At 37.4% G+C, this 19,179-nt stretch overlaps 1 protein-coding gene across 1 annotated transcript in view; it reads left to right on the forward strand.

Annotated features, from left to right (window-relative positions):
• LOC114049459 (ryanodine receptor 2) overlaps window positions 1–17,784 on the forward strand; it is an 811,539-nt gene extending 793,755 nt beyond the window's left edge. The window contains exons 102-106 of the mRNA XM_027870708.1: window positions 8,892–9,048; window positions 12,883–12,947; window positions 13,827–13,927; window positions 14,812–14,863; window positions 16,419–17,784. Of these exons, the coding sequence (XP_027726509.1) occupies window positions 8,892–9,048; window positions 12,883–12,947; window positions 13,827–13,927; window positions 14,812–14,863; window positions 16,419–16,514 (471 nt within the window). The 3' untranslated portion in view covers window positions 16,515–17,784. The remainder of the gene's footprint in view (window positions 1–8,891; window positions 9,049–12,882; window positions 12,948–13,826; window positions 13,928–14,811; window positions 14,864–16,418) is intronic.
• Window positions 17,785–19,179: the final 1,395 nt, after the last annotated feature.

Below are 19,179 nucleotides of genomic sequence, written 5' to 3' on the forward strand. Positions count from 1 at the left end.
CTTTCTTTCTTTCTTTCTTTCTTTCTTTCTTTCTTTCTTTCTTTCTTCCTATTACCTTTTTTAAAAATTTTGGAACATGGCTAATACTGAAGTTTGTTTTGCATGACTATACAGATTTGCAAGAGGCTTTGTTTTTCTTGGGGGATGTAGAGGGATAAAACAAAAATTTGGAACAAAAAAAGGACTATGCTTAAAAATAAATTTTAAAAATAAAAATAATCAACATGAAGTATCTTTATCACAATTGGACATTTGAAAGGTAAATAACTGATCTACAGTGAATCAATTAAAAGTTTTCACTTTCCTGTGTATAATGTTTACACTATATTTTCCTAAAAGTAGATACCAGTGTTCACGATCCAATCCTACTTAACTAATTCACTGGTTATCCTATCATAGGGCACTTCTGATACACACTGTACTAGTTTGTGACCATGGGCAAGTCATTATCCTCTCATGGCTTTAGGAAACTCACTTAAACTCCAAGTTACAGATGAGTTTCTGAAATGTATTGGTGTAGGGAGTTTACACAATGGGCATTTCCAACACTGATAAAATCTTGGAGCTATACCAAATGTGTATGCATGCATGCATACATACATAAATACATACATGTGTATGCCTACACATATATCTGACTAAATATTAATTTTGCCTAACAAATTGCAGAGATTCTGATTAACTGCACATTTCCATTTATGAAATTATCTATATTATTTGGTAAAAGTTAAGTGAAAAAGTGAAAATTTGAAAGAATTTCTCATCAACAGAATTTGCTTAGCTTGGCAGTAAAACATTCTGAGAAAATGATCTACTTATAGTTAAGTATATGCAGACAGGTAGCACAATATATAGAGCGCTAGGCCTGAAGTCAGGAAGACCTGAATTTAAATTCAGACTTAGAACCCTTACTAGCTGTGTGACTCTGAGCAAATCACTTTACCTCTGTTTGCCTCAGTTTCCTCCTCTGTAAAATGTGGATAATAATAGCATCTACCTCCCAGGGTGGTTGTGAGAATCAATAATTATAAAGTCCTTAGCACTGTGTCTGGCACATAGTAAGCACTATGTAAATGTGAGCTATGATATAGCTCACATTTATTTAAAGATTGTCCAACCTTACTCTGTATTATTACCCTACGTTCACAATACGGTCTAGTAACATTGGTCTTGTTTTTCATACAGAGCCCTCCATCTCCCATCTCCTATAGACTCAGCTCAAATGTCACTCTGCACAAGAAGTTTTCCTAATTCTCCCTCTTCCCAAATCCTCTCCCAAATTGCCTTTTATTTCTTTTGTATATAGTTATATATGTTCAAATTGTCTTTCCTAGCTATACTCTAAATTTCTTGAGAGCACTATTTTCATTTTGTCTTTGTATTCCTGACGTCTCCCACAGTGTTTGGTACATAAGAGGTGCATATTAAAGCTTGTGATTGATTAAAGTCATATACTTTAAATATGCACACCTCTGACATATACTTTAAATATACAACACACACACACATTTGCCAAAGTAAATATGTCCAGTGCCTATAGGCAAGCACTACAATAAGTAGATCATATGCTGAATTTTTATTGCCAGGCAAATCAAATTCATTAAGTGTTAAATTTTATTTTTGAATTGATTTTTATATTTTTCCACTTAACATTTATTATATATTATAGATATTTTGTATATAGCCAATATGTGCAATGAATTGTAAAGAATTTCCATATTGTTACCATTTTTAAGCAAAGGGAACATTGGAAACCCATCCTCTATAACGCATACATACCGTTTGTACGTGTTGTATGTGTACCTATGTGAATCTAAGTATAATCCAATTATAGAGATTCTTTTCTTTCCTTTCTTTTCTCCCAAGACCCTTTGTTCCCCACAGTCTTGATGTATTCTTCATATGTGCTTTAGATTGCTTCATCTCTGAACTTCAGCACCAGCACGAGTAGGTTCTTTCCATTGTTTTTGTCAATTTGTTTTTTTTATTCATTGCATTATTGTTAAGTATAAATGCCACTCCACCTTAGTTAAGTAGAAATATTCCTACTCTGTGTGAAGTTGTTTCTGTATACTATTGAAATATGTCAGGTTTTGTACTTGGAGAAGTGGATAAAAGAGGGGCATATGTGAAGAATACATATGAGCACATGTGCATAGATCTGGAAGCTTAGTTTTAGGATGATATTTTTTAGGTCATAATTAGAAAATATCCTGTTAGAAAAATCTCTAGTTCTTGCTTTTTTGTTTCTGTGCCTGGTTCTTTCAGGTTATATATTCATTTTGAATGAGTGTCTCACTGTCAAGGCATCTTTTTGATTTTCTTCATCAGTATATAAAGTTTCATGGTTTTTCAGCAGGTGGCACTGTGGTATGCAGTTTAACAACCTTATTGCCTGAATCCCAAATGGATTTATTTATTTATTTGCTTTTGTGGTGGCTGTTGAGACTGAGATTCTAATTAAATCAGCAGTATCCTGATAGAATTTTAGCCTCCCTTCAAGAAGATAGGAAAAGAAAAAAAAAATGAGCTTTGGTGAAAGCATGATTCTAGAAAACTAAGGAAGACTGACCTGAAATATGCAAGGGTTTTATTCAACCTCAAAGGAAAACCAGGGTAGGTAGTTATCAGATTTGAATCCTTATTAGCCCGCTGAGAAACTATTTATTAATTATAGCAGTTGCTAGGCAAAAGAGCTAAGAAAAAAGGAATGCATGTCCTCTTGGGTATCAATGAGTGTTGTCTAAAGTCAACATAGGCAATAGATTATTTCTAGAATTGATGGGGTGGGATGGGGGAGGCAGGGAGTGGATAAAAGGAAATAAGCCATAGTAAAATTAGTCTCTTCACCAGTTTCTGTAGGAACAACTCTTACTCCCTCATAAATCATATCTTCTACTTTAAGCATGTCCCTTCTTTTGCCACCATGTTCTTTACCTTGAACCTAACTTAAATTCTTAAGAGTCCAAACTCTACTCAGTTAGCCTTTTGAAAGCTGCGTCCAGTTGCAAGGTACTGATTTTGTCAGCATCTGTTTAAAACCACAGTTCAAAATCACAGTTTAAAATCACAGTTCACCTCAACTCCATATTTCCATTTTCCCAGACCAAACCAGAAGATAGATTAATTCAAAGCAAAGATATTTAATTAAACAAAATAACAAGGTAGATATCAAATTTTAAAAAATCTTTCATTTTACACCAACACCATACTCCCCAGCCCATACTACAGACTCCCCTACCACTTGTTGGGGAGTTAGATGGCCCAGGAGGTAGAACCCTGGGCTTGGAGTCAGGATGATCTGAGTTCCAGTCCACCTCAGACACTAGCTATGTGATCTGGACAAATCACCTAACTGAAGGGTTGTTATGAGTGTCAAATGAAATAATATTTATGAAGTGCTCAGCACAGTACCTGGCATATAGCATGCTAGTAGGCTCTTTATAAATGCTTATTACCTTCCTTTCCCCTGACTTTTACCCCTGGGAGGAAATACTTATAGCCCAGACAATTCATGTTGATGGGATTGTATACTAACTAGAATACCTGTCTGCCTGCAAAACAACTGCTTACCACTTCCCAGAAGAGCTGCTTCTGCCACCAGCTTTTTCTGCCCCTTCAAGGAGTATATATCTCTCTTTCATGAGCCAGCCCATAGCCTCAGGACTATTTTAATTCTTTCCTGCTTCCAGGTCCTCAGTCACATTTAGCCAGCACTTCAAGAAACATGCATACCTTACACGTGTGCCTCACTACTATTGTGGTATAAGTTTAAGCTTACTCCTCCCATGGATGTTGTATTTGTGTGAAGGAGTAAACCAGGCTCTTAGGAGAAGGTTTTGTATGAACTGTCTTTGCCTTGTTATCTAAGAGTAGCAGTAGCTGCCCTCTGGGAACTCAACCTGTCGAGCAGAAGTTGGAAATTGCTGCTATAATAATAATACTTGTTGTTATTGTTATCATTATCATTATTAGTATTAGTATTTCTCCTCCTCCTTTTTATTTTACTTTTTTTTTTTTCAAAAAGCTAGGACAATTTACTTTTTGCCCTGTGCAGTTTTCATTTTTAATTTTTTTGAAATGTAGTTCTGAAAAATAGGCCTTAAAAAGTCCATTGTGTTTTAAATGGAGCTACTTGATTATGCCCTTAAACCCAAATCATTCTGCCTTTCATAGAATGGCCAATCATACCCCCAGCCCAAGCCTTAGAGACTCTTTATTTAGGTTTTGGTGGCTTAGAATGACTGTGTAAATAGCAATTGTTTTCTCTTTGTGACCAGAAACTCTGAGGGTCTTCCTCTCCCAGACTGATATCTTTGTGATGGTAAATGGGGCCATCTTTTGTCTCAATTCTTACCTACCCCTTAGTCATTGAATGGGTGTTGCCTCAGACAAACTGAGACCTGGGAAAGACCTTAATTTAAAAAGGCTAAGGTCACCCACTGAATCCTGGGCCATCCACAGTCATCTTGACCTTTGTATTGCCATTTTGCAAGTGACTTTGTGTCACTTTGCAAAACTCTGCCTCACCCAAATCCAAGCCACTTGCAAGTCAAGATTTCACCCTGATGATGTTTGTCATTTGTCTTAGAGAAGCAGGGATGAACAACAAGAGCGCTGCAAAGAGTATTCCAAGTCAAGTCTGTTTTCTTTAGTCATAGTCAATTGACTATGTCTCTTTGCATCTATAAGAAGTAGAGTTGGAGACTTTGTCTTGTATTCTTGAAGCTACACCCAAATCGCTGCCTGACACCCTTTTACAATGAGAAAAAAAAGAGGTTTTTTTTTTTCCAAAAGCTTTATTTCAAAAAAGTTAGAGTTCACATTTTTAGTTTTCAACATTCACTTCCATAAGATTTTGAGTTCTAATTTTCTCCTCCTCCCTTCCCTCCCCACTCCCTCAGATGGCATACAATTTGATATAGGCTCTACATATACATTCATACTAAACCTATTTTCACATTAGTCAGGTTGTGAAGAATTAGAACCAATGGGAGAAACCACAAGAAAGAAGAAACCAAAAAAAAAAAGACAGCAAATAATATGCTTCTGATGCGGTTTAGGGGTTCAGGGGTACTGGGGCCCCAAAATCACAACACGCAGGTCCAGCCCAAAGAATTCGACCCAAGCCTTCTTGCGGCCAAAGACAAGGTTTATTAGAACATCTGTCATATTGGGCAGACTCTTAAGGAGTCTGAACATGGGTAAGCAGTGGCTAGATTATAAGAATCTGACCAGTGGCTAGATTATAAGAATCTAAGCATCTTAATGGGGACAAGATGGACCTTATATACAGAAAGACTGTGGGAGGGATCTAGGAGTGGCCATGTAGTTTGGGGTGGCGGAGGAAGGGCCTAAGGAGATCTGGATGGGAGTGGCCAGCAAGCTTGGGGCAAACAGAACTCCTGGGACCTGGACAATGGAGCCTTGCTAGGATTAAGTGTGGGAAATGGCCAGGGGCCATAGTGAGGTAAGACAATGGAGGGGAGATTGGGTGGAGCCACATTGAAAGGCCAGTTGATAAGACTGTAGCCTCAGGGGAATGCTAGAGATTTAGCCATGTGGGAAAGTCCAAGGTTTTTCCTTTCTGGGGCCCAGATCCCAATCCCACCACTTCGATCTGCATTCAAACTCCAAAGTTTTTTCTCTGGATGTGGATAGCATTTTCCATCATGAGTCTTTTGGATCCTTGTATTGCTAAGAAGAGATGTCTGTCAAAGCTAATCATCACACAACGTGGCTGTTATTGTGTACAATGTTCTCCTGGTTCTGCTCACTTCACTCAGCATCAGACCATACAAGTCTTTCCATGTTTTTCTGAAGTCTGCTTGTTCATCATTTCTTATAACACAATAGTATTCCATTACATTCACATACCACAACTTGTTCAGCCATTCCACAACTGATGTGCATCCCCTCAATTTCCAATTCTTTGCCACCACAAAAAGAGCTGCTATAAATATTTTTGTACATGTAGGTCCTTTTCCCATTTGTGTGATCTCTTTGGGATACAGACTACAAGTGGTATTGCTAAGTCAAAGGGTATGAAGTTTTATAGCCCTTTGGGCATAGTTCCAAATTGCTCTCCAGAATGGTTGGTTTAGTTCACAACTCTACCAACAAGGCATTGGTGTAGGAGGTTACTTTTATGTCCTCAGTTGCTAGCACTCTCCTCAAGAAACTGAAATTACCTTCTATATATTTATACTTATCCGTGTACGTGTTGTTTTCCCTCAAATTTTCCTTTCACATAGTTGCTATTTTGTTTTTGTCTTTGTATCTCTAGTACCTAGCACAGTATTTCCCACACAGTAGGTATTTATTGGTTTTTTTTTTCAAATACTACTCTAGGCCATGAGAAACAGAATAATCAAAGGCATGTAAGCATGAATAAACAATTTGTATTTGGGAGATGGTAAGAAGATTGGACTGATAAATCATCATGTATTTATAAAGTTCCTCCTATTTCCCAGCAATTCTGTTAGATACTCAGAGTGAAATCCCTACTCACAAGGAACTTCTACTCTAAAGGGACAGACAAGTACCAATACATACACACATACTTATATAAATATATATATATATATATATATATACAGCATAAATATAAAGTAAATAAATACAAATATATAAAAAGTAGTCCTATATGAGGTAATTTGGGAGGGAAGGTACTAGCAGTTAAGGGGATTAAGAAAGGATTCATAGAAAAGATGATGCATGCACTCCATCTTAAAGAAAGAAAAGACTCTGAGGTGGGTAAAGAGGGAGGATATTTCATTCAAAGGAGGCAGCCAGTTCTAAGGTATGCCATGTATGGAGGAACAGAGTGAAGATTTTTTATAATTATATAATTTTTATATAATTTTAAAATTATCTCTTCTGGATCTGTTTTCCAGGTCAGTTGTTTTTCCATTGAGATAGTTTACATTGTCTTCTATTTTTTCATTCTTCTGGTTTTGTTTTACTGTTTCTTGATTTCTCATAAAGTCATTAGCTTCCATTTACTCCATCCTATGTTTAAGGAATTATTTTCTTCAGTGGGCTTTTAGACTTCCTTTTTCATTTGGCCAGTTCTGCTTTTTAAGGCATTCTTCTCCTCATTGGCTTTTTGGACCTCTTTTAACGTTTGGCCTTCTTTGTTTTTTAAGGTGTTATTTTCTTCATTTTTTTGTGTGTCTCCTTTAACAAGCTGTTGACTCATCTTTCATTAGTTTCTTGCATCACTGTCATTTCTTTACCCATTTTTTCCTCTACCTCACTTATTTGATTTTCAAAATCCTTTTTGAGCTCTTCCATGACCTGAAACCATTTCATATTTTTATTAGAGGCTTCGGATATAGGAGCTTTGTCTTTGTTGTCTTCTGAATGTGTGTGTTGATCTTCCTTGTCACCATAGTAACTTTAAATAGTCAGAGATTTTTTTTCCTTTGATCGCTCATTTTCCCAGCCTATTAGTTGACTTTTTACTCTTCACTAAAGTAGTACTCTGCTTCCAGGGTGGAGGGCATACTGTCCCAAGCTTCAGGGGTTTTATGCAGCTGTTTTCAGAGATACTTCTAGGAACCTATAAGTTTTCAGTTCTTCCAAGGTGATATGAACTAAGAAGAGGTATTCACTACTCTCCTGGCCCGTGCTATGGTCTGTGAGTAACCATAAGCACCCTTTTCTGTCCTGGAACTGTGAGGAGGGTCCCCCCTCCACTGTGGCCCCAAGCTGTGCTGTGCTAATGCTCCTCCTTGCCCTGGGACTGCCACCCAGGTCTGTGACCCACATCCAAGTATGGGCAAAGCAACAGAGTCCCGCCCTTATGCTGGCAAAAAGACCCCTGTAATCTTCTTCTGATCATTTGTTTAACCCCCTTATTGTCTGTGGGCTGAGAACTCCAGAAGCAGCTGCTTCCACTGCTGCTGCTGATTCAGTCACTCCCAAAACCTGCTTCTGGTTTGCTGGGGGCAGGGCTGTGCTGGATTGCGCTCCACTCTCACCCAGGTGTGACAGACCTTTCCCGCTGACCTTCTAAATTGTCTTTGGCATCTGTGGGCTGAGAGGTCTAGAAACCACCACTGGTGCCACTGATTCAGTCACCCCAAGGCCTGCTCTGGGTTTGCTGAGCCTGGTCTGTGCTGGCACAGCCTGTGCTGGCTTGTGCTCCTCTCTTACATTGGTGTAACAGGTATTTCCTGCCATCCTTCCAAGTTATCTTAGGCTGGAAATTTGTTTCACTCTGTCTTTCTGTGGGTTCTAGAATTTTTTTGAAAGGTATTTAGAGGGGTTTGGTGAAGAGCTCAGGCAAGTCCCTGCCTTTACTCCTCCCTCTTGGCTCCACCTCTCTCATTCCTTTATTTCTAATACTTAGAAAACTTCAGCAGCTTAGCTAAAAAGAACTAAATATGTTCCTTCATTTAATTACCTTATCATCCCAGATGCTTTGAAGCCAAGATCCTGGTGAGACATTTTTCATTTCATTTGAAGTGAGACAGAAGGTGCTAAGAAAGAATGTGCAGAATCAAAGTTTGTATAAAAGACAGCAGAAAGCACAAGCCAAAAGTGTCACATTTACAAATATTGAAATCAGAGGAGTTAATGGTAAAACATAAACTCTTAACCACTTCTTTTCCAGAAATTTGATTGGGAATGTGTGTGAGAGAAACCTATAGATGTGGTTGTGTATGGAATCATATGACGTTTTGTCCTGAGAGGTAGGGAGGCATGATTAATAGAGTGCTACATTTGGAGTTAGAGTGACAGTTTCAAATCCTGGCTCTGATCCTACAGAAGGAACTTCAATATTTAAGTCCTTTTTAGCTGCTACAGTGACATAATTAATGTAAAGCATTTTGCAGATTGTAAAGCACTACATAAATGTCATTTGTCATTATTGTGTTTTCCAGTGCTATATGTTCCATATGTATGTTGGGGTACGTGCTGGTGGTGGTATTGGGGATGAAATTGAAGATCCAGCAGGAGATGAATATGAGATCTATCGAATCATCTTTGATATCACCTTCTTCTTTTTTGTAATTGTCATTCTTCTGGCCATCATACAAGGTATGTGTCCATGTTCTCCCTGCACTTCATCTGCACTGAAACTGAAGATTATCTTTGAATTTCATCATTAAGAAATCCATTAAAACATGCTGTGTTTGGGTAAGGCTTTTAACTATTTCTGGCAAAGTCTTGTATCTTTCAGTATGTTCATTGTGAACAAAATGTATATTACTCTAAAAGGGGTAATATTCAAGGTATATGCATTAGATCAGATGTCTTACTCTGTATTTTCTCTGCAGATTCCATTTTCCGCAGTGATGCCTCATCAATATGTTTCTATGGGACCAGGGTCATAAATGTGAGAAAATAGGACTGGAGTTAGGCCACAGAATCCCAGCTGCTTTTTCAGATTGGCTCAGTTGGTGAAATGTGAAGGAGTATGAAAGATTTTTGTGCAGAAAGGAGACAATATTTATTATTGATGATTAAGCTTTTTAGCTAAAGGAGCTGTTATTTTAAAGTGAGAAGTTGCAAGTATCACTAGTAAAGATTGCTAAGTTATAGCTCACTTTTCTTTAAAACTTTTAAGCACTTTCTACTCACAACAACCCTTCAAAATAGGTAGCAGATTGTTATTATCCCATTTTCAAATGAAGGAACTGAAGTTCAGAGCAATGAAGGGATTGCCCAAGACCATGCAGTCAGTATATCACAGACTCTGAATCTGAACCCAGTTTTGACTTGTAGTGATCTTTAATCCACTGTACCACAATGATTAGTTTTCTCAGTAATGAAATAGATGACAAAATTACAGCAGTTGTTATCTATAATCCTTGAAACCCAACCAGATATACCAGATTAAAACATAAATTCCCTTCCCTTAACTTCTCATTTTAGATACACTTCTGAAAATTCATAGTTTTAGGCTAGGAGAGGCAGCTGGTGGCTTAGTGGCTAGTTAAGAAGACCAGAGTTCAAATGCAGGCTCATTCACTTAACTAAGTCACTTAATTAAGTTACTTAATCTATGTCTGTCTCAGCTTCCTCATCTGTAAAATGACGATAATAATAGTACCTACCTCTCAGGATTGTTATGAGGATCAAATGAGATAATATTTATAAAACGCTTTGCAAATCTTAAAACACTATGTAAATGTTATCTATCTTTTATTAAGGTAAAATGTAGTACAGTACAGAAGAAACTTAATGAAGTATATCCCCTATAACCTGAAAGAGTTCATTAATATAGCTTCCGTGGTAGAAGCAGCAAATGTACTAGCCATAGGTGTATATGCAGGGTATGCCAGACGTGCTAAAGCACACCCCACCATATGTCAGCAGTTCTAAGGCCCCAGGACCTTAGGCACCTTTCTCAGGCTGTAGGGACTTTTGGTTACCAGAGTCAATGCTGCCACTCCTGCTTCATTCTTCCACTCCTGGAGCACTTCCCCTCTGCTCTAGCAGCAAGAAGAAGCTCTATGTGGTGCTTGGTCAGTACCTCTACAATCCTCTTCCAAACCTCCCTCAGCATCATCTCACTGGCTCTGGTGGTCCTGCTACATAGAGGAACACAGTTCCTATCATTATCAGGCAGGCTATCTACCCTACCCCTCTGCACCCAAGAGGCTTCAACAGGAAGTTGTAGCCATGTCAGGAAAGAATCACCCAGATAATTTTTCCACTTTGACTCCTCTGGCTACTTTGTTTTCCATGGTTCAGCTTGTAGCTTGTGGTCCTAGGCTCTGGTTGGCATGGAAAAGGAAGATAAAAAGGGTTTCTCTTCACCAACAACAACTCTTCTTCACATATCCTGTATCCTATCTCCTCCAGACTTCTCATGTAGATTGTCGCCTCTATCTTATCTTTTTTGGGGGGCTAATTATCAGTTTATTTCTCCCTATCTATGGCTTCATTTCCTGCTACTTAGATACAAGTTCAAGTTCTTCTCATCCTTAAGGAACCCTCATTAGACCCTACTATCCCCGTTAGCTATCATCTAATGTCTCCCTTCCATTCCTCAGCAAAATTTCCTCAAAAAATATCTACACTGATCACTCTCATTGCTTTCCTTTAACTGTCTTCTAAACACTTTGCATTCTGGCTTTCAGTCTTATCATTCAACCAATACTTCTTTCTCCAAAGTTACCAATGATTAAATTCACCTTTCTTGATCTCTGTGCACCATTTGACACTGATGATTACCCTTTTCTCCTAGATACATTCTCCTCTCTGAGTTTTTGTGACATTTATTGTTGTTCAGTCATTTTTCAGTTGTTTCCAACTCTCTATGACCACATTTGAGGTTTTCTTGGCAGAGATACTAGAGTGGTTTGCCAATTTCTTCTCCAGCTCATTTTTTTTTACAGATGAGAAACTGAGGTAAACAGGGTTAAGTGATTTGCCTAGGGTCACACAAGTGTCTGAGTCTGGATTTGAACTCATGAAGAACAATCTTCCTAATTCTAGACCCAGTGCTATATGCACTACACTACTTAGGTATCTGATGACTCCTTCTTATTCTCCTTTCTTGGGTCATCATCCACATCACACTCCTAAACTATGTTATTTCCCAAGGCTCTCTGTCCTGACTTGCTTCTTTCAAGTCTCTCACTTGATGATCTTAAAAATCCACACAGATGATTCCCAGACATATATATCCAGCCCAGTTTCTCTCATAGATTTTGGTCCCACAAGGTTATCTGATATCCATTTTGTTTATGTTTTATATATAGCTACATATTAATATAATGTCCATGGTACAGCTATGTGGCACATTGGATAGAGCACTGGCCCTGGATTCAGGAGGACCTGAGTTCAAATCTGACCTCAGACACATAGCACTTACTAGCTGTGTGACCCTGGGCAAGTCACTTAACCCCATTGCCTAGCCCCCCCCCCCAAAAAAAATATAATGTCCCAGCAATAGAATGTATTTGGTAAGGATGGGAATTTGTACTGTGTTATTTTGTCCTTCTACCTCCAGTGCCTAGCACAGTACTTGACATAAGGTAGTCAGTTAATAAATATTTCTTGATTTAATGAATGATTAAAGGCAAAAAAGCTAAAATGTTAAATTTGAAAAGGATGTGCTTCTGGTCTCGAGTCCTTAAACTCTACCACCAGGACTTCTTAGCAAAGTGCAGAGCTAAGAGGAGGGGTGTCCAGTTGGAAAGAAGATATTTTGCCAGGTATCAATAAATAAACAAATAGAAAAAGACTAAAAAAGGCATTGAACCTGTATTTTAGGGCAAAGGAGATGGAGAAGATTTGATTAAAAGGACTACTTTTCAAAGTATTTGTGTGTTTTTTAGTAAAGTTTAGTTGTTAAAAAATCAATTTAGTTAAAATTTAATTTAACAATGGTAATAGCACTTACAGAGCACTTAAGGATTTGCAGAGTGCTTTTATAAATGTCTCATTTGATCCTTGCAACAACCTTAGGAGGTAGATGTTTTAATTATCCTCTTTACATTTGAAGAAACTGAGGCTGAACAAGGGCAAGTGACTTACCTAGCATCTCACAGCTAGTAAGTATATGAGGCAAGATTTAAACCTTAGACTTCCTGACTCCAAGTCCAGTGCTCCATGCGCTGTGCCATATAGCTCCCTCTAAGCAACAAAAATAATGGCCCTTGTGACTGTTTCATAAATGTTCACCTTTAAAAAATTAAATTTAAAATTCTCTGGGTATAAACCCTAATGAAATGTATTATATATACCTGTGGTACTATTAATAATATTTCAGTCACTGATCTAAATGATATTTGTATTTTTAGATTTCTATATTTTCAGAAGTTGCTTTGCATTTGATCATTTCTTAGTAGGACCAGCAGCTTACTCATTTCATTATTCCCTTGTTGATGAAAGTTAAACATTATCTTTATTTAATGCCAGGTTTAATTATTGATGCCTTTGGTGAATTAAGAGACCAGCAAGAACAAGTTAAAGAAGACATGGAGGTAAGAAATTAGATAGAAATTAGATCTCTTTGACTATATTTGTGGGTCATTTCTTTCTTATCTTTTCATTAGTGAAAGAGACATGAATATAAGGAAGAGAAAATATATGGCAATTTTGTTTTACTCTCTCATTGACCTTAGTTTCTAGAAAGGAGAATAAAAGTAATGAGTGATATGCCATCTGCACAGTAGATCTACCTGTGCTTAATTGTCCTCTGAAATTCCTAAGTGTAAATTATCTTACAGTAAGTAGTAGTTGGGCCAGGAACAAGAAAAGGTAGATTTTTTTTCAGTTATTCAAGTTTTAGGGCATCATAATCACACTTCATTCTGTTAATGTGAGAGGAAGATACGTAGTCCTGAGCATCCAAGGTCAAATAAGGACAGTGCATAGGAAGCTAATGTTTAAAAAAAAGAAATTTCAGCCATACTTAAGATTTACATAGTTTGATTCCATCAGTCTATCAGTCAAGAGTTCTTAGTGACTGACAACCCTGCAAAACGATCTACAGGACACTGCCTCCGATAGATACTTGTATTGGCCTGAGAGAGGATGATAAAACCAGTTACTTGGTGACAGTTTTTGAAATTTATTTCATCCCAAGGTTGGGGGGAGCAGAGAAAATAAATTACAGTTGTTCGATTTGCTTTGGCCATCCTTATGGGAAAATATGTTCTTCTTTAAAGATGGTCATTTTACATTTTTCTTCACATGTTAGAACTACTCATACTTAGTTTATAAAATACAACCTTTCCATTATCATGTACTGAACATGGCATTTAGCACAACTGTAGACAAATGGTAGTTTCATAGGATGTTTGTTTCTACCATTTTAGTTGAATTCTCTGACGTTTTGAACATTTCTTTTCGTCTTTTAGACTAAGTGCTTCATCTGTGGGATAGGCAATGATTATTTCGATACAGTGCCACATGGTTTTGAAACACACACCCTACAGGAGCACAACTTGGCTAATTATCTGTAAGTGCACCAGCTACAGACTCTTCCATCTCTCCTGATATCCAGCAATTTATTCCTCAATCTCATCAGGGAAGGACCATCCAGGAAGAAGAGACACTGTTCTTTGCTTATAGAGTGTATACTCTGGCATTGAATAATTCAGCCCAAGAAAAAAAAGCTATTTTTCTCCCTTAAAATTATAATTACATACATATACATACCTACACACATATATGTACACATATATACATACATGCATACACAGATATGGTAGTGTGGCTCTTAATTTGAATGATACCTTCTTAGAAAAAGAAATGGAAAAGGGTAGAAACCCTGGTGTGCATTAGTCCCCTGTCTTGAGAATGCTGGCTCCTCTCACTATGCTTGGGTAGAAGGAATCCCTTTTACTTTGGAAAAACAGTATGAATCCTGCCACTTTATCTTGAGTAATGTGAGCCAGAGTTATTATAGGGGTCCATGAACTATTTTTATGTTAAAAAGAGATCCTCATACCTGAAAAAAATGTGTCAAATACATTAAAATGAGGAACTTTCTGAGCAAATCAGGAAGTGTCACCAAAGTTTTTTCTTAATATGACTTCCTTAAAAAGAGAAGGTTTGAAGGCATTTGGGACCAGATAAAATGAAAAGAAAGTAGAAAAAATGTTATTATTACCAGGTTTCTGAGCCAATTTTCACATCAAGTAGAAGTACATATATGGCTATATTTTGGCATTTGGGGCTATTTGTCAACCTTTAAAACACTTAAATTAAAATGCTAGTTAAAAAAAATTGACTTTTTGGATTTTTCTCCAGTACCTATTGTAATTGGACAATTGCAGTGTGTATCACTATTTACTTCAATCCATTTCTCTGACATGCTTACAACTCTTTCTGTGTTTATAGGTTTTTTCTTATGTATCTCATAAACAAAGATGAAACAGAGCACACAGGACAGGTAGGTAATCATCACATCAGTGTATGAGAGTGAAGATAGAAGCTGACTTTGTGATTTATCTGGTATAGGGCATTCTCAGATGAGAAAACTCCCTCTTTCAAAGAAAGTTTGCACAATCTTTGCAACTTTTAGTCTTAGATGTTACCAAGACCATGAGGTTATGTGACTTGGCCGAGATCACACAGCCAGTCAGAGACCAGTCACAAACAAAACACACTCTTCCTGGCCCCAGAGGCTGCTGCTGTTCTTTCTCTCTCTCTGTCTCTCTGTCTCTCTCTCTCTCTGTCTCTCTGTCTCTCTGTCTCTCTCTCTCTCTCTCTCTCTCTGTCTCTCTGTCTCTCTCTCCTCTCTCTCTCTCTGTCTCTCTCTCTGTCTCTCTCTGTCTCTCTCTCTCTCTCTCTGTCTCTCCCTGTCTCTCTCTCTGTCTCTCTCTCTTTCTCTGTCTCTCTCTCTCTGTCTTCCTCTCTCCTTCCCCTGCCCCCGCTATGCCACACTGGTAGACATGCATTGTATGCACAAAACTCTCAATATGGGAACTAAATATGTATATTAAACTTAGCAAGGCTAAATTAGGGACTGATCTGAGCCTCAGTCTATGCTAAAGATAAAATTCCTATTATCATTGGTGGAGGTATATACATCCAGTCTTTTTCTAATGCTTTAATATAATGTGAGTGTGACCTTGGGTTCTCAAGAGCTCTGCCAGTGGGGCACAAACCAGAGTTCCCTAAGCTGGAAGAGCTTCCCATGTCGACCTGGAGAAGGGCTCTGTGCCTTTTGTTTGAGGACCAGCCTAGATGTGTTCAAACATCCTCATCATAGATGGAGTCATGGATCATTGAAGTATGGAAGTTGGTCTTTGGTATGTGATAAAGGATTGCAGTGACTTTGGTTGAAATAGGGTAAACAAATTATCATTGTATGTTCAGCTAAAAATACTCAGGCTATTGAGTTTAGCAATGCCCGTCATGAGAGGATTATACATTTATAACTGACATCTCATGTGGCTTGTCTTTCAGAATACTGAGATCATCATAACGGGTGAATCAAATTGAAACAATTGAATTAGGGAATAATTGGAAAATATTCAAGATCTCTTTTTGTGCCATTTGAAATTTTCCTCACATAAATTTGGATCTCTTCCTATTGTGATTCAATTTGAATTTTAAGTAGTTATGATAAAATAAAGAGTAAAAGTTTAAAAACACACAAAGATTGGTCTAATAAAAGAAGTATCTTATAATCATTCATTTATGGTCAAGAAGACAGTTCCTTGGAGATACTACATTTCTCTTCAGGGATGTTGAATAGTAAGATGCTTGAAACTATTTGCCATTTTTTTTCATTATTTGATGAAGTAATGTTTATTGAAAAACTTGATATACATAAATATGTTATAGCTAGGTAAGGAAAATTATTAATGAATTGGGAAAATCTCCACCTCTTAATTGCATGAGATATAGACAACATAAAACTTGAAGTTTATTTTAGCCTTATGCTTTTAGCAATTTGAGTAAAGTTACAATATTAATAAATTCCCTTTAAATTCTTTTAGGAATCTTATGTATGGAAGATGTATCAAGAAAGGTGTTGGGAGTTTTTCCCGGCAGGTGACTGCTTCCGAAAACAGTATGAAGACCAGCTCAATTAAAGTCAGAATGTATTCAGCTCTTGAAAACTGATCCCTCTCTCTCTCAAGTCAATTTTGTAGATCACTGAAGTTCTATGCTTTCAGGAAACCTTGAAGCTTTCTTTATGAAGATCTGACTGTGCTTTTCCCCCCACCCTGTGTATTTTCTTTGAGAACACAGACTGAAGAACAATCCAGATTCACACACATTATACACACAGAAATAGCTCTGGAAGAAAACACCATTCCAGACACTCTCTGCAACCATGCATAACATATATACACAGAGAGTTTTTTTCTTCTGAGACTGCCAGAAGACTCTTTGGGCTACGAGACATCCACACTCATTCAGTCTCTTTATTTCATCATCCTGGAAGGAACTATCTATAGTTCACAAAGCACTGGAGCACTGTAATGGATTCTTGTGGACACCAGTCATGATGGGAAATAGTGCCTTACTATATGTGGGTTGAGCTATGCAGAAGATGAGTGCATGGAAAAAAAAAAGCATCTTTATTTTCTTTATGTCGTCCCTTCTCATTTAGATTTATTTTGTGAGTTGTTTTTCTTTTCTTTATTTTTTATTAGTTTTGGTGGGGGAGGGTAACAAAAGAAGTTTGTGCACTTTTTTAACAGGCCTGTGGTGTCAACGATTCTCATTCAGCTATATTCACTTTGACCCTCCCCATTTGCTCTTGCTCTTTTTTTTGGTAATGCTCTGATGCAACACTGCAACTTTATGAAATCTTTGTATGAAAACAAAAAGACTGCAAAAACACACTTTCAAAAGAAATAATTCATTGCATGTTTATTATGCAAGTTTAAACAAAGAAAAGCTTCAGAAGCAAGTTGATCAACGTGAGAGAATTTTCACGATAATTATATTCATAGTAATAAAGTGTTGTGGGCTTTATTGTACATTTGGAGCCAGTGTCATCAGCCAACAATGTGGTACATTATGAACTTGACAGTAGTTTTCAATTTTTTTTCCTTTTTTTTTGGGCCACCTGTGATTGGTTGTGGAATAAGGACGTTCTTTGTGTCAGGCCATTTTTTAAAATCAAAGCTGAAGCAATATCCATTCAGGGATTTCATCAGTTGCATCACAGAACATAGATGATGATGATGATGATGATGATGATGATGTATACATCACTCCATTTTGAGTCCTTTTAAATTGTAATGCCAGTATTTACAAATAAAAAGAAAGATTCAGAATGGAAGCAAGATCATTTTGCTAACATTGGAGCTCTTTTATTACCAAATCTGCCTGTTAATTTTAGAATTGTAAAACTGCTCTGATTAAACTATTTAACTAACTTGGCTCATTCTTCCTTCTTGGTTTCACATGAAGCAGGGATATACTCTTCAAAACAAATTTGTTTAACGTATTGGGGACTTTGTATTTGCAATAGATTTAGAATATTCCTAGATATATTCTGCATTTTAGTCTTTAGATTTGTCACATTTGATTCTTTATAGCCAGGGAAGACCACTGTTACAAGCCTTTGCTTCGGAGTAATGCTACAGGGATAGATGGTTAAGATTATTGTTACATATCTCTTTTTTTGTGTTCCAATCCATCCATCGTACACAGTTATCCCAGACAGTAGAAATAATACAGTCTAAAATGCAATATTACTGGACTCTGGAAAGAGCTTCTCATCCCCAGTCAAGTTCTATATTGCCTGCTTTCTGTTCTCAGATAATGAGTGATTATGGGGGCTGTTAGAAGGTTCACTGCCCCAGTATGTAATGTTTATAATGCAGTCATTTGTTTAGGAGAGTTCAATCTAGGAAAGACATACTTTATGAACACAATCCCAGATTTAAATGTCTTAACAACATTACATGTTGTCTTAATTTCACATTTTTTTTCTCTCTCTCTAATTAAAAACTTAAGTATGATGGTAATGGTACGTGGCCCACAATTTTAAAGTGAACACTATGAAGGAAAGAAGACTGGTTCCTTGGTTTCTTTGATATGTGCCTTCCACTCTTCTTATTATTAGTCATTTTATGCCCCAATCTGAAAGTTAGCACTTATTATAACATAATAATAGCTCACATTTATGTAGTGCTTACTTTGTACCAGGCATTGTGCAAAATGCTTTACAATTATTATTATTTACATTTATTAGCTCATTTGATCCTCCTAACAGTCCTAGGAGGTAGGTGCTATTTTTATCCCCATTTTACAAATGAGGAAACAAAGGCAGACAGAAGTTTAGTGACATGCATGGGTCACAGAGCTAGCAAGTGTCTGAGGCCTGATTTGAACTCATGTCTTCTGGACACCAGGCCTGGCACTCTATCCACTGAACTGCCTACTTGCCTCAAAGGTAAGTTGTTATACTCCCAGAGAGTAATTTTCCTGATTAAACTGTGAGATAATAACTTTACACTGTAGGGTAGGAATAGGGATTGTGGGGACAGTGATAAAGAAGTGGGGAGGAAGCAATAGCAGTGTCCTATCCCAGAATATCTGCCTAGTCTCCTGAGCACCAGTCTTACAGTACCAATTGCTTTTTTGACATCTTGCACTGGATCTCCAGTAGGCCTCTTAAAGGCAATATGTCTGAAACAGAACTCACATTTCCACCAAAAACCTCCCCTCTTCCCAATTTCTTTATTACTGTCAACAGTACCACTATCTGCTGTTACCCTGGCTCATGACTTCAGTGTC

Source organism: Vombatus ursinus, unplaced genomic scaffold, assembly GCF_900497805.2.
Source record: "Vombatus ursinus unplaced genomic scaffold, bare-nosed wombat genome assembly UNPS02014798.1, whole genome shotgun sequence".
Classification (NCBI taxonomy): domain Eukaryota; kingdom Metazoa; phylum Chordata; class Mammalia; order Diprotodontia; family Vombatidae; genus Vombatus; species Vombatus ursinus.